We start from the raw sequence: 15,402 nt of genomic DNA on the forward strand, positions 1-15,402 counted from the left end.
GGGTATCATGCAAGTGCGGACCAGAAGTGGTCCCTGCCCTTGGCCAGATCCACTTGCATTCTCAAAGCCATTCTATGACTGGCTGCACTGGCATGTGACTTGGTAATCACATGGTGGAAAATTTTCCATTGGTTTCAGTTGGCACCAAGCTCTGGACTGGAACAGCAAGTCTGTGGGGTCATCAGTGGCTAGGGTCCCCTGGGCCTGTTCCTCGGGCCACCACCCCTGAAGAGGGACGGGAGGGCTGGAAGGCAGCTGGCTGACGTGTTCGAGTGCCTGGGTGGCTTGTGGCTTCCTTTCACATTCTTTCTTGCCACAAGGTGACTGCTGAGGCCACCATGCTGCTCCAAGTCCAATGCCATGGGGCTCCCCAGGGCTTGCAGGTGCAGTGCTGGCTGCACCTTCCCCTGTGCAGCAGCTACCCCGAGGTGAAAAGACACAGCTTTTTATGATGTGGAGCCAGCACAGAGAAATTTGCTGCTTGTGGACAGCTGTAGTCCTGGGCCTGGCTCGTGTCCTCCAGCACTTCTCACCCGGGTCCTGCCTCGGGAAGGGGAATAGGGGCTTGCCCACCCTCGACTCCCTGTGTCAGGCATGTGGGTGCCACCTCGGGCTAATGGGGGTGAATAGCTGTGGTGGAGCCTAGCAGCATCCTGCTGCCTCTGCAGGGATCCTCTTGGGCAGCGGAGAGTTTTCCCCACCCCCAACTCTGCCGCTGCCTCTTTGTTTTCTGGCAGAAGCCTCTGTGCCTTTTCATTGCCGTTGAGGCGCCGAGCAGAAGCCTGCGTGTGCATCTCGCCGGGAATGTGATGCAGGCTGGGAATCCTGCTGGGCCAGGCATCTCCCCTGCAGGGCAGTGGAGGCCAAACAGCAGCTTCAGGGGTCTCCTTCCCATGGACTGTTCCTCCAGTCAAGCAATGCTTCGAGGCAGCTGGTCTCCCTCACAAAACCCTCTTTTGCATTGACAGCGCTTCTGCACCTTGCCACAAGTCGAGTAAGTTGTATGGGAAGGGGCTGGTCCTCAGCTGGGCACTCGGGCTCTACGCTGTGGTCCTCCCTCGCTCCTGCTGGGAAGGCACCTGAGATTAAAGCAGTGCCAAAGGCTATGGAGCTGGATACAGCGGTGGCTGAGGATTGCTTGTGCTGCGCCTGCCTCTCCATGTATTTGATCTCTTGACTTCCAGCGGGGACTGAATTCCTGTGCTGGATTCTGGGCTCAGCTCTTGTGAAAGGATCCAATTATTTTAGAGCTTTGAGCATCTCCATTTGCTGTCCATATTTGCGGCATGCTGGCTGGAATTCCAAGTGATTAACGTGGCTGTGACATCTCTCCTAGGGGTGTTATCTTTGCTCGCTGTCCCCCACCGCCCCCCTCTTCCTCCTCTGGCAGCGAGCGAGACAGGCAGGCAGAGACAAAGGTCTGTCCTCAACCTGGGCTGTCCTCCCCATAAGCGGCTGCTGCATGGGATTTCCCTGCCTTGCCTGCTGCGGGTTTCCTCGGTTCCCGGTCGAACACTGGAGCTGGGCAGCTGTGGGCTGTATCGCAGAGGTTTGAACCTGCTGGGCTGGGTGGGCAGGGGGTGCTGCTGGCCTTGGAGAGCTGTCCGATTGTCCTGCTGGATTTTAAGCTGCTTTTCATTCTTTGCCTGCGCTTTCCTGGGAAGAGGGGCAGCCGTGCGTGGAGGGGGGTGGTTGGTGGGGAGGGGGTTGGACGTGGAGGAAAGCTTTACACAGGTGGCTGTCGCATAGTGGGATCTGCCTGCAGACCCTGTAAACCCCCCTTCCCAGCCACAGGCTATTGTCAGCATTGCCGTGTGCAAGCCAGGCACCTGGGAAAGGTGTGTGGAGGTGATCTGTGCCAGGATGAGGGGCATCAGAGGGAAGGGGTAAGTCCCTGGGCTGGGAGCTCTGCTCCAGGTCCCCCGGCTCCCAGGAGAGGTTTCATTGTGTTATCCTGACTTGGCCGAGTGGAAGGACTCAGTCCCTGCAGCACCTGAGTGTGGTGCTAGGGCTGGGGAAGCACTGCATGTTGCTGGGCAGACCTCAGCCCTTGAGGAGGCTGCTGCAGCTTTGAACCCCAACACGATGCACTGCAGAGAGGGCTGCTCTGTCCCTGGGGGCTTCTGCACCCTGTCAGTGCCACCTCCTGAGGGATGGGAGGGAGCAGCAGCACCTCACAGACATGGTGCTGTGGGCACAGGGAGGTGTTGGGTCTCTGTCTCTGTAGAAGCTGTGTCTGGTGGTTTCTAGGGGCTTGCACTTGTGACATGGGCTATACCTCTTGCCCCATCCTTCCTCTCTGGGCTCAGGCTTCCTCTCCATTCCTAGCAGGGGCTAACACTGAATGAGGCTCTGCAGCTGCATAAATCTGATGTGGCGGGAGGCCTCCTGAGGACCCTCAAGAGCAGCACTTGCCCTTGCAGTGGGGCAAGGAAGCCCCCTCACTCTGTATCCATTCCCCCTCCCTCTCCTTCTTCCTCTCTCTTGTTTCCACCAAGTGTCAGCTCCTTCCTCCCCTGAATTCCAGGATAGTGCCAGAGCCATGGCCAGTGGTCATTTTTCCTTTCAGGCACAGTTTGCTCCTCTAACAACTCCTGAGTCGTCATCTCTCTGGGATTGCCACCACTGCTACAGTGCAGGAGGTAGTCCCCAGCCTCATGTCTGTCTCTCTCCTGATGGTGAGATGCCTGATCTATCAGACTGTGCAGGAACCCTTCTCTGGTGGCAGCATTGCTGTTAGTGCTGCCATCCTTCAGGGTTGTTATGCAAACTTTCTGCCTGCTGGCACTTCACAAGCTCTGGTCTTAGCCTGTGGCAGGGAGCTCCTGGGTTTGTGCTCACACTGTTTAGATTTCCTTCCTTCTCCTTGGGTCCAGATAGGACCAAAAGAGTTAAGATTTATCCTCCAGACAGTCTATTTCCAGCAGTTTCTGTTGCTTCTTCTCTTGCCTTGTACTCTGCTTGTTCTGAGGATGATTATTTGCCCTCTTCTAATGATGGCCCTTCTCCTTCCTGGCTGTGTGGTTCCTGCTTCACCCCCAGTGAGGCCACCAGTGTCTCTCCATAGCACTTCCCATGAGAGGAAGCAGGAGAGAAGGCAGAAAAAGCCACTTAGGCATTGGTTTGGGGTTTTTTGTGGTCTAAATTCTGCAAAGACCTCTCTTGATCCTGCTAGCCACCAGGCTGGTGCTCTGTCCTAGGCAGCAGTGCCCAGGTCAAATCTTCTTGTCCACTGGTCATGTGTCCCTTTTGACTGGCTGGCAGTGCTGCTCTGCGAAGCCATTGGATTTCCCCTGGATGAGTGTGGCAACTTCGGGCACAGCTCTTGCTCTCTTCCTTGCACTGGTGCTGTGTTACCGGTCCTGCCAGGCTCCCAAGGGCTCTGCCTCATGACAGATAACCTCCCTGCTCCACACTCATCCTGCTTCCTCTCTGGCTGGCACAGTACAGCTCGAACAGCAACAGATCCTTTTGCAGGCTGTAGCCCGGCATGTGGTACTGCTGCTTCATTGCCCAGCCAGGAACCTGTCCTCACTCGCCATCCTGATCTGTTGCCTCCAGACTGAGACCATGGTCTGTTAATCCTGGTTTCCCCCTGCATGTGCTAATAGGAATGGAACCAGCAGGTAAGCCAAGTCCCTGACCCAACCCCACCAGGCCTGGCTGTGTTATTCCACATCAGGCTCTGGTGGTTCGATGTCACCAAGGAACACAGCGTTTCTGCCCCAGTGCATGGGGCATGCTCCCTCTCTGCAGGTCATTTGGCACTGGGTATTTCTTGGGTGTTGAAGTGTGGTGCCCTCCCCAGGCAAAGAAATAGAGGAAAGCTGTGCCTGGCATAACTCCAGATCCAGGTGCTGGGAGATCTTGGCGAAAGCACCGGGCCCTGCCTGTTCTCTGAGCAATCAGGGGGCCTTGGTGGGAGCAGGGCAGTGAGTGGAAGAACTCTATGTGGGCTTCCTTAAGAGACAATGCTCTTTGAGTCCTATCTTAGAGCACCAGCATGAACTGAAACACTGTCAAAAAAAAAAAAAAAATCAGCATCACATGGGCTTAGGAGGGGCCAAACCCTTGGTGTGGGCACAGGGAGCCCCATGTGTTGTGTCGAGAGGGATGGTGCCTGTGCTGCTCAGCTGAGCTGATGAATCCCTGGGCCTGCCTCTGTCCCATCCATGTGGCCAGAATTAGGGCTCTGGCAATGTCTAGCTCAAGGACAGGAGAAGGCAGAGGTGACCAGGTGCTTTCTTCCTGTGCCTGCTTGGAGTGCAGGAGGCCATGGTCCCAGGGTTGCTGGGTGGTGGGCTCCCTTGGTGCTGTCAGAGGCTGAGCTCTACTGGATGGGCTCTCAGCAGGGAGGAACTGTCCTGGGAGGCACTTGGCACTGCCAAGAGAACCTCCCTGGGATACAGCCCCTTGTATCTTGAGGAGAGTGAGAAGCAGAGCTATACCCCAGCTGCTGCCCATCCCAGGCTGTTGGGCATTCCTCCCGGAGGATGTTCAAAGAGATCTTAGGGTTACTTGGAGACACTTTGGGTGATACTTCCCTGTCCCTGGCGTGGGACTGGCATTTTCCAGCACGATGCTTCAAACAACAGTATCTGGGCTTGGCAAAAGGTGGTGCAGCCCTTGTTCTAGCAGCTGGTGTCGGCAGCACCTGATGACTGGTGTTGAGATCTCAACTGGGAGGGATTTGTGGTGCTAGCAGGTCAGCCTGGCCTTATACATCCATTCTCCTGAAAGGCAGCTGTTGCCAGGGAGAAAATGGCTGTGACTTCAGTGGGACACAGGGAAGAGAATGAAACTACGCAGGTGAAATTGTGTGTTTGTTCTGGCATGGACACACTCTTTCTTCCACTGCACCAGGCTGATTCTTGCTCTTGGTTGCTGATTTTGCTTCCCATTGGTTGATAGTGCCACACAAGTCACGGTACAAGTCTCCCTCAGGGATGGAGGAGGGACACAGCAACCTTCCAGGCAGACAGAGCACAGTATGTTACCACTTCAGCATCTGCCCACAACTGAGGGCATTCACTTGCTTTCCTACCTGCTTTGGTGCAGGCCTCATGGAGTGCCAGGAGGATCTTGTCTTTACAAAAAGCTTTTGCTGAGGATTTAGACCCATGGTTTATCATGATGCAGCACTGATTTGCCCTGCTGTAAGTGCTCCTTGGGTGCAGTTGTATTGAATCTCAACAGGTCCTATTCTGGCTGGTTGCTGGCACTACCCTTCCCAAGCAGTGGTGGTGGCTTTTAAGCTGTCCAGCTCTCAGAGACTGGTCATGACAGCCTGAAATTACAAATCTTATTGGAAAGGTAGTGAAAGAACAGCCTGTTTTCTGGGGCAGGCGAGGTCAGGCAGCAAGCACAGCTGATACTGGCTTCCCCCGTGCAAGTTGCAGGAATGCAGAATTTGCCAGACCAGGATGCCAGAAGGAGATTGCACTTTAGTGTTGTTGCCTCTGAACATCCGTTTGGAATTTTTGTTCATCTGCCTGGCCCTGCTGTTTCCAGCCTTCAGAGCAGTACTCACTGCTGGCTTAGGGTGCCCGGACAGCAACTTCCTGCTGGATGGGTGCTGCAGTGAGTCCCCATTTGAGGGATGCATGAGGAGGGCATGATCCCTATGGATAGGTATGATTTCCCCCTTTAGCTGGAGGCGCCTGGGCTAGTGGAAGCCCATGAGCTGCCTCTGCCACAGAAGTGCGGAGGGTGGAGGTGCCTAAGGGCTCCTGCACACTCTGAAGGTGTTGCACCATGAGCTGCTGCTTCAGCTGACTCTTCTCCACACCCTCTTCCAGGCATCAAAGCTGCAGTGCCTGTGGATTATGACCACAGGGGAGCTGTGTTGCATCTGCAAATCTCTGTTGTGCATCAAGGACACATCTGAACAGGTGAGTGCTGTGGACAGGAAAGGATTGCTGTCTTTGTGCTGGGGAAAACTGGTGGGGGGCCATTATGGCTCAGGGCTGTCAGGCTCCTCATTTCTGCCTTCCCTGACAGGCATCTCATATTGGAAGAAAACAATTCCAAGCTCTTCTCCTTATTTGTAGGACCAGAAAGTGTCCTGTGCTGTGGGTGGAAGGGGGAGGAGGTGAACATGAGACCAGGAACTAACTGGAGGCCCAGAGGTTGCTGCAGTGTCTTGGAAAGCAAGGCATGAAATGGTTGCCAGAAAGAAAGAGGAATCTGTTCCTATTCACAGGGTTTCATACAGGAAGGCATGCAAAAGGGATGTAAAATGAAGCCAGGTATGAGAGTTCACAGCTTAACTTAAAATATTTGTGGTTTAAATGGAAATCAAGGTGTTAGCACTGCCTGAGGTGGCTGAGATGTATGTGGCCTTTGATTTGGGAGTCTCGGAAAGGCTGAGCCTAAATGCTGCTTTCCCTGCGTGCGTGACCCTGCAGACAGGAAGCACCCTTCTGCCCTTCTCCCAGGAAGCGTCTGAATCACCCCAGCCCTGCATCTCCCCCTTTCCTTCCCCTCAGAGCCACTGGAGACACTGAAGAGCTGGAGAGGACGTTGCAGAGGTTCGGAGGCACACCGTGATGGTAGGAGTCATTCCACGGCAGCCACGCTGCTTCTGGGGGGTGCCTGACTTGCAGGCGTCTTCAGCTAATTGTGCCAACGACCACCTGCTGCAGGGCAGGGAGGTTAATCCAGAGACAAGCAGGGGTAAGTACGTGTGGGGGGCAGCCAGGAAGGGCTGCAGTGTTGTGGGCTACACAGAGGGGTTGAGGTTGGCAGGGACATCTGGAGGTTATCTGGACCAGTCCCACCTAGAGCCATTGCCCAGGACTTTGTGCTGATGACCTCTGGATGCCTCCGAGGATGAAGATTCCACAACCTCTCTAGGTAACTGGTTATAGTGCTTGGTCACGGTAAAACAAAATGGTGTTTTCTGATATTCAGAGGGAACCTCTTATCTAGATATCTAGATGAGATCTCACTGAGCCTTCTGTTCTCCAGGCTGAACAGTCCCAGCTCTCACAGGACAGAAGCTACATTCCCTTAATTTTTTTCATGTCCCTGTTTTGCATTCTCTCAGATGTGGCTTCACCAGTGCTGAGCAGAGAAGAAGAATCAGTTTGCTCAACCTGCTGTTAATCCTGTGCCTGGTGCACTATTGTTTTTCTTTGCTGCAAGGGCACATTGCTGCTCATGGTCAACATGGCACCCACCAGGACCCCCAAGGCCTTTTCTGTTGTGCTACTTTCCAGCCAGTCAGTCCCCAACATAGCCTGGTGCATGGCTATACCTTTTATCACTCCTTTTGAAGAGACTCCCTGGTCTCAAGCACCTTGGCCTGCCATTTTCACATCCACATCCCAGCAGGGTCAAAATAGCATATGCAGGCTCACTCTCCACATAGTCTTCATCCACTTGGAGAACAAATTTCCCTATTGCTCCCTTGCCCCTAAGCCCTTGCTCCACAGGATCAGGCACAGCTGCAAAGACAGGCAAAAGGCAGAGCTCCCAGGCTTGGGCAGTTTGTCCTCAGTCTGCTGGTGACTTTTCCTGCATCTCCTCAGCTCTTGCAGCCATTTCTGTATTTTTCATACCTGAAACAACCAACATGTGGACAGGATTCTCACAGCTCTCAAACTGGACTGAAAATCGAAAGTGAGGCACCATGCTGCACAGAGAAGGGCAGGCCTTGGAGCTGGCAGGAGTGGGTGGATGGTGGCCTTGGTACCTCCCAGCTGCTGATTGAGGTGCTGGAGATGCCTAGTCCAAGTTGGCAGAGGTAACAGGGATGTTAGGCCATGGGGCTGGAATCAGCCCTGCCTCATCCAGTGCACGTGGGCAGGGCAGGAGAGCCCGCACTGGGAGATGTTGCTGCTGTTGCCCAAGGGGGTGATTACAGGCCTGAGCCCCTGGGACTGGTCTGACCTGCCTGACTCCTGTGCTCCACAACAGCACAAGCGTGTCCTAGGAGAGGGCAGGCCTCTTCCTCCCCACCTGTCCAGACTTGTCCACAGGTGTCTCCTGCCTGTCTGGAGACTTCTCTCCTTGCCCAAGCCAGGAAGTGTGTGCCGAACCTGCTGTTGGGTGGTGCCTCAGGGCTTCCCAGAAAGGCACATCAGCCTCGTTCCTCTTCATGTCCCTGGAGAGGTAGATTCAAGTGGGCTGTGTGAGGAGCCATGTGCCAGTGGGTCCCTTGCAGCCAGAAGACTAGATGAGGATGGAGAGCCAAGGCTGATCCTCATCCTTCTCTCTTTTTTTCCAGATGCTGTGCTGCAGAGCACCTCATAGTAGAGGGCTCACACAGAGATTCTGAGTGAGAGGGGGCCCAGCTCCCACTCCCTGCCCTTTCACCCTGACCTGTGGCACTTTACAGTCGCCCTCCTGCTGCTGTATGGGCTCCGCTCAGAGTCCCAGCAAGTGAGGCTCCATGCGGCACATCCACACAGAGACGTCTCTGTCCCCGGAGCACAGCACAGACCCCAGCCTGTCCCGGCCCAGGGGGGAGACACCCTTGGAGCCTTCCTCGCAGTGCTGCACCCACCGCAGCATCCTCATGGGCTACAATGAGACAGAGATCAAGCGCCAGAAGGTTTACCAGGTGTCCATCTTCTCCCATCTCTCCAGCTCCTCTGAGAGCACGGAGCAGCGGGCAGGCACCTGGCCAGCTGTCAAGAGGGGATACCCCAAGCAGCGAACTCCAGAAGGGGGGCGAGATCCCAAACGAACTCACTGGGGTGACAGGGGGGTGGATGGGGGCCCTGGGCAGCCTTCCCTGGATGATGATGATACCTTTGAGGATGGTCTGCTGGTGGAGGAGCTCTCCCTTTGCGGCTCTGCCCAGCACTTCTCCCACAGTGGGCTGCGGGTGGTGGAGCACCGCTGTGAGGACAGCCCTAGCCACAGCCCCAAGGCCAGCAGAGAGGACAAGTCACAGGAACTCTCCTTTTCCTCCTTCTCCTCATCCTCCTCCTCTTCCTTCTCCTCCTTCTCCTCCTGGCCCCAGCACATTGCTTGCAGTACTTTGCACATGAGAGACAGTTGCCCTGTCTCATCAGGGGATCAGCCCATAGACTATGGAGAGAATGGGGAGCCAGCAAGTGGCCGCAATGTACTTCACCTTGAATTGCACAGTATTGCACAAACAACCCAGTTGGACCCTGGTGGGAAGAGAGAGAAGCCAGGGAGCAGCCCAACTCACACCAGCAGGGCTAGCGGAGAAGCAGAAGGGCCAGTGGTGGCCAATGGGTGCAGGGAGTCCCCAGTTCCACTGGCAGCGCTTAGCCCTGAGCCCAGCAACCTGAGCTCCCAGGAGATGACACCCTGTGGGAGCAGCCAGCTCAGTGGCACCTGCCCAGCCAAAAGGAAGTTGCTGCCCGCTGGCGAGGTTATGGCTGACTCCTGTTCTGAGGATGAGAGCCTGTCCCCACCAGCAAGGAAGAAGAGGGTCCTGCCATGCCATCCTGTGCTCACAGCCTGCCGCAGCACTGATGCCAAGGGAGCTCCGTTCTGGAATCACTTGCTTCCTGCAGCCAAGGTGAGCATTGCTCATGGGGGGAAAGAGGGAATGGCCTGGGGATGCCCAGAGCTCAGGACTGTGCTTGTGGGCAGTGTGGTCCAGTGTGGCACCATGCCCTCTCCTGTCCCTGAGTTGCAGTACCGGTGTGAGCAAGGCAGCAGCTGACAGTCAGCCCTGACACGCATGGTCTGTTTTAACCAGCTCTTGACATCCTGTAGTCACTGGATCCTCTGCATGCAACCAGCTTTTTCTCTTGGAGAGCCTTGATTGGACAGGAGACAACCTCCCCATGGCAGTGAGAGTTGGACATGTCATGAAGCCACTTTTGGTGTCTAATGGCTTCGTGTTAAGCTATGATATACCAGCAAGCTTGGGAAGAGGGCTGGCCTCTGCCTGCCTAATGAGGAGGAAGGCAGATGTGTGGGATGGTTTCAACTGGCCATGATGCCCATTAGAGCAAGTGTCTGGTGGCAGTCAGTGGGACTGGACATGCTTTGACCAAGGAGCCTGGGCACAGCTCCATGCTGTGTGGCATGGAGCCCCATGCCTGTGGCATGTCCTCAAGGTGCCACAAGCTCCCAGCAATGGAGCAGACTTGTGAGGTTTGCAACCCTCCCTAGCAGCTCAGGAGCTGCCTCCGATTCCTCCTTTGTTACGCTGCCCTTCTTATCAGCCCCCTGCCTGCCAGCTGAGGCTGCAGCAGGCTCAGGCCACACCTGGCACCTTCTTCTTTTTCTCTGGGGCATCCCATGGTGTGGGGACCCACAGGAACTGATGTCAGAGCTACCTTGGTTTCTTGCTGCTTGGGCTCTGTTGCTGCCTGCCTTTTTCATGACTGTTCCCCAGCCGAGCTGCCCCCAGCACTGTCCTTGCAGAGTGGAGCCCTCCAGCAGCTTCCCTGGGTTTTCCCACCCAGTCATGCCAGCCAGCTCCATCATCCCTTTGTGTTGTGCTATCCTTTGTGTGGCTTCCAGAAGGGAAAGCCCCTGAAAAAGGGACATCTTTAAAAGGAGGCTGCAGTGTGACTGTGGCTTTAACCCCCCCACCCCACAGCTGTGGGTAGGGGTGGGCAACACACCCCTCTGCCTGGTGGCACTGCTGAGGACTTTGCATGAATCACCAGGGGACAGAACTTTTCAGAGGCTGGTTGGGGAGTGTCCTTGTAGGTGTCACTAGTCCCTGGGAGGCGCAAGGGGGTGTCATTGCATGGCTCTGTCTACAGGTGTGTTGTCACGTGGGCTGCTCCTGAGACCTCCTTTGTAAAGAGGGAACAGTGTGTTGTACCCTTGGGTACCAATACCATCATTCCCAGCTGAGTCACTTCAGGGTTTGGGCAGCCCCATGTCCCCACAAGACACTCCAGTCTGCCCTGCTGGCCACTCAGAGGCCGCTGATGGCTGCCCAAAGACAGGAGCCTGTTCCATCTGCTGGGACCCTCATGGGAATATGGGGCAGGGCAATGGACAATGGCACCTCCCATGGGCCCTGGTTGCTGCCCTAACATGGTTCTCCATTTCGTATCTCCTCCAGAGCTCTTCGGATTGCACTGCGGTTGGGAGGAGGCTGAAGAGTGGGCTGCGTCTCAAATCGTGAGTGTCCTGGCAGCCCTGTGGGATGGACATGGGGGCTCAGGATGTCTGCCCACCTCAGTGCCCTGCAGCCCCATGGGAGGTTCACGTTGGGTTGAGTCCTCTTCCCTGCCCTGGCCCAGGTATCTCACCTACATAAGACCACAGATTGGGGTGGGGGTGGTGTTTCTTCTTCTCCTGGGATATAGGAAAGTGGGTTCAACCCCTAGCAAAGGTACAGGGGACCTGGAGAGGGATCCACATTCCCAGCAACATGAACAACCCAGGGCTGTGTGCTCTTCAGTCCAACACCAGTCTTCTCTCCTCACTCCAAGGCGACATCTCCGGACCAGCCTCCGGAGGGGCACTAGGTCCCCCACAGTGCCCTGGGCCACCACCACTGTCAGCCATGCTCTGCTGGGCAATTTTGAGGTAATGGTGCCTGTCTGCTGGGGGGCAGTGGGTCCGAGGGGCTCCACGCAGGGCTAGCAATGAATGTGAGAGGCTGAACCTGATGGGAGCCCTAGTGTGGGGCTGAGCTGGGCTGATCGTCTCGAAATGGCCTGCCGTGCAGTTGCCACCACACAGACCACCAGCAGCATGGCTCAGCCAGCAGATCCTTGGGTAGAACCTGCTGAGATAGGTGCTGTGAGGCTGAGCCGAGGCACTCTCACTGCTTCTCCCTGTTAGATGGTTGGTGTTATCCCAGCAGTTCAGGGCGGGTCTGTCTCAGAGTGGGGTCTCTGAGCACATGAGGGCAAGCAGCCAGCTGGGTGCAGTAAAGATGGGGATGACTTCACCTGGAGCTTTGAGGCAGGGGGTAGGGCTGATGTTTGAGATTCCTTAATGCTTCCCTCCCTCTCAGGAGTCCATCCTGAAGGGGCGCTTTGCACCATCGGGGAGGATCGAGGGTTTCACAGCAGAGATTGGTGCCAGTGGCTCCTACTGTCCCCAGCATGTCACCCTGCCTGTTGACGTCACCTACTTCGACATCTCTGAACACAGCGCGCCCTCGCCTTTCCTGGTACATAGATGTGGGGGAGCTGGGGGGACTGTACCCTGACACCATGGGGCACCCCTCACTGTAAAGAGTGGCTCAAGCAACCACTTGCTTGTGGAAATGACTGCCTGTGCCAGGAGCAGTCTTTAACCCAAAAAAGCAAAAAGGGAAACATACATGAGGGAACATACATAGGCCCTGCTGCTTTATGGTTGTCATTGTCATCACCTCTCGTCACCACCTCTCTTTTTCTGCTTCTTGTTTGGAGAGGGGCTGAGCTGGGGGTCTTCTTGTTGACTTGTGCCAAGTGTTCCCAGCGAGGGAGTCTCAGGCCCATGCTGGTTCCCAGCTGGGCTTTTCCTTGGCTTTCTCCCTCTCTCACATGCTGTTTATTTTGCCCCAGGGAGTGATTGACTTGGAGGCCTTGGGAAAGAAGGGTTACAGTGTGCCCAAAGCTGGAACCATCCAAGTGGTGAGTGATTCCCTGGCCTGCAGTAGCACTGTGGGGATGGGGCTGGTTGGGCTCTGGTTGCCCTGCTTGGAGGGCGGGGGTGTGCTCCATGACATTGTTAGGCAGGGCAGCAGCTGGAATGGGCGTCTCCTGCCCAGAGGTTATGTGGCCACCAAGACAGCATAGCAGAGAGGAGCACAGGGTACCTAGGGTGTTGTCAGGGAGACAAGCTGATGGGAGAATTGGGGAAGAGGTGGGTGAGGGTTTTGGCAGGAAAGTGCATATGCACAGTGGGAATGGGATGTGATGGAAGAGGAGCACAGGTGTGAAGGTGGGTGGAAAGGACTGACCTATGACAGTCAGGCTAAGCCCTCTAGGATTTGTGTGAGGCTTTCTGGATCTTTGGTCTAGCACCTCCTGCTCCCAGATGCCCCATCTCTGCCCTGCATCCTTCTCAGTCTCACCCCCTACTCCTCTGCCCCCAGACCTTATTTAACCCCAACAAGACTGTGGTGAAGATGTTCTTGGTGACATACGACTTCCAGGACATGCCAGCCAACCACATGACCTTCCTACGCCATCGCATCTTCCTGGTGCCCGTGGGGGAGGAGGAGGGGTCCACAGTGGCCCCCAGTGACCCACTGGGCACCAGCCCACCCTGCAGGGTCCTCTGCTACCTGATGCATCTAAGGTAAAGCATGCCAGGGGGATGGGCACCTGTCCCAACTCACCCCTGGGCTCCTCTGTGACATGTCCCAAGCCTGCAAGACAGGAGGGACTGGGGAGGAGCAGGGACCAGCTGCTCCTTTGGGAAGGTTGGAATTGCCACCCTGCCCGAGGGCAGCTGTCTCTGTCCCTCTGAAGGCAACCAGAGTGGGAGGCTACCTTGACCAAGAGCCAGAGTAGTCAAGGAGGTTGTGCCCTCACTGAGGATGCCCTGCCCTTGCCTGGGGAGCCTGAGGTCCCTCTGCCCTGCTTGTCTCCACGCAGGTTTCACAGCTCCAAGTCAGGGAAGATCTACCTTCATGACGACATTCGTCTGCTTTTCTCCCGCAAGTCGATCGAGGTGGATTCGGGGATCCCCTACGAACTGAAATCCTTCACAGAGATGCCGCGGAACCCCTGCTACTCACCCCGGGCCTGACCTTCTTCACTCCTGCCCCCTGGGCCACTGCAGAGCCTCCAGACCAGCACTTTGGGGAGAGATGAGTAAAGGGCCAGCAAGCACTGCTTTGAGATATCACCCACCCTCCTGACCAGCACGGACACCACACTCTGCAGCAGGCCTGGGATCACCCAGGGGGCTTCACCAGGAGGGGCAGGGGCTGAGGAGCAGCCCTGGCACTCCAGGGACATGCCCAAGCCTTCTGCTGGCACTGCTCCCAGCTTGGAGACTTGGCTGTGGCTGAGGTGGGTGGGTGTGGAGTGAAGAGTTGGACTGGAGCTGTGAGTGAGACCATCCATACTGGTCTCGTGTCTGGGAGCAGGAAGTGTGGAAGAGTTTGTATTTATTAGTATTTATTGTTGCTGGGAGTGCAGAGGAGGCTCGTGCAGAGGATCAGAGGTGCTGTGCTTGTTCTTCCCCTCAGCCCTGCCTGCACCAGACTGCCCATGTTCGGGCAGGGCTGTGGGAACTGTGAGGATGACTAGGGACAGGGATGCCTCAGCCCATGGAAGGGAGAGTGACCCAGTGCTCACACAGGGTGCAGCTCCCAGGTCAAGGGTGTATTAAAAGCCCAGTGACAGGCTGAGCCTCCCTGGCACCAGCTTTGCAGGGCCAGCCCAACTCCAAGCAGCTTGGGGAGGTCTGCACTTAACTTCTGAGTCTTTTAGGGCAAGACAGAGCCCAGTAGACCTATGGCTGTCAAGGAAGTGGCCACTGCCAGGTTCCTGAAGGTAAGAGACACAGTTGCCACGTGGATGGGGACCTGGAGCTCTTTGCAGGAATATGGGGATAGCCCTCTGGGCAAGAGCCTCCAGAGCACGTGAGCTGTGAATCTGCGAAGATTGCCAAAAAAAAAAAAAAAAAAAAAAAAGGAACTTTGCACTGTCTGTGGGTGTGCGGTGAATCCCATGCAGGAGGCAGCTTTGGGCAGGGACTGCCAGCAGGGTGATCAGGGGATGGAGGATGGTCAGGAGCCCCAGCTTAGAAAAACGGGGAAACGGGGAAGCAACAGAGGAAATCAGACTGTGGGAGCTGGGCTGGTTCCTCAGGAGCAGGACCGGGAGAATCCAGTCTGGGGCAGTCAGAGGGACAGGGCCAAAAGTAAAACAAACTTGCACGTTCCCTGTCTGTAACACCTCTCTGCCCTCTGAGGGTCTCGGCAAGGCTCCTCTGCCAGCCCAGGCTGTGGAGATGGATCCTCAGCCCCTCCATCAGAGAGAAGAGGGGGACAGGCCCAACCCCATCAACTCCCACCGCTGAGGCTGAGACCCCAGTGCAGGGGGCTCCGTGTGGGGATGGGCCAGGACTGGGAAGGTGTGGGGGCAAAGTCCTGTTCTGCCTTGCCCGGGGGCGGCCGAGGGGCTCCGGCCCTGCTGCACTGGGGTTGGGAAGCCTGAACCTGCCCATATACTCACACTGGGGGCCTGAACCCTCCAAACGCAGGTTTCGAACTCCCCTCACACCGGGGGTTGCTCCCCCAAACCCGGGCCCTGAATCCCGCAAACTGTGGATCTGAACCCCCCCAAACACCGGGGGCCGCTCCCCCACTGCCCTGGCCAGCGGGTCTCGAGGACCACCATGACACCGGAGTCCCCCTCTCCCCCAGGTCACCGGGGCTGCCCCTCTCGCCGTGGCCCTGCGGGCTTGCGAAGGCCGTGCCGGTACTTTTCGTGTTCGTTTCTAATTTAATAAACGTCCGTTTGGAGCTCCAGAATGAGATAGGGGCTGCCGCAC

General features: G+C 56.3%; 1 protein-coding gene across 6 annotated transcripts in view; it reads left to right on the forward strand.

Moving 5' to 3' along the window:
• ATOSB (atos homolog B) overlaps positions 1-15,382 on the forward strand; it is a 38,755-nt gene extending 23,373 nt beyond the window's left edge. For 2 of the 6 annotated variants that reach the window (XM_053932003.1, XM_053932006.1), the window contains 9 exons: positions 5,799-5,891; positions 6,489-6,551; positions 8,231-9,502; positions 11,015-11,073; positions 11,388-11,484; positions 11,918-12,076; positions 12,456-12,524; positions 12,989-13,194; positions 13,494-15,382. In XM_053932003.1, the coding sequence (XP_053787978.1) occupies positions 8,396-9,502; positions 11,015-11,073; positions 11,388-11,484; positions 11,918-12,076; positions 12,456-12,524; positions 12,989-13,194; positions 13,494-13,647 (1,851 nt within the window). In that variant the 5' untranslated portion in view covers positions 5,799-5,891; positions 6,489-6,551; positions 8,231-8,395 and the 3' untranslated portion in view covers positions 13,648-15,382. The other 4 variants (XM_053932004.1, XM_053932005.1, XM_053932007.1 and 1 more) reach the window with 4 other exon arrangements.
• The last annotated feature ends 20 nt before the right edge of the window (positions 15,383-15,402 follow it).

The sequence above is a fragment of the Vidua chalybeata genome, chromosome Z, assembly GCF_026979565.1.
Source record: "Vidua chalybeata isolate OUT-0048 chromosome Z, bVidCha1 merged haplotype, whole genome shotgun sequence".
Taxonomy (NCBI): domain Eukaryota; kingdom Metazoa; phylum Chordata; class Aves; order Passeriformes; family Viduidae; genus Vidua; species Vidua chalybeata.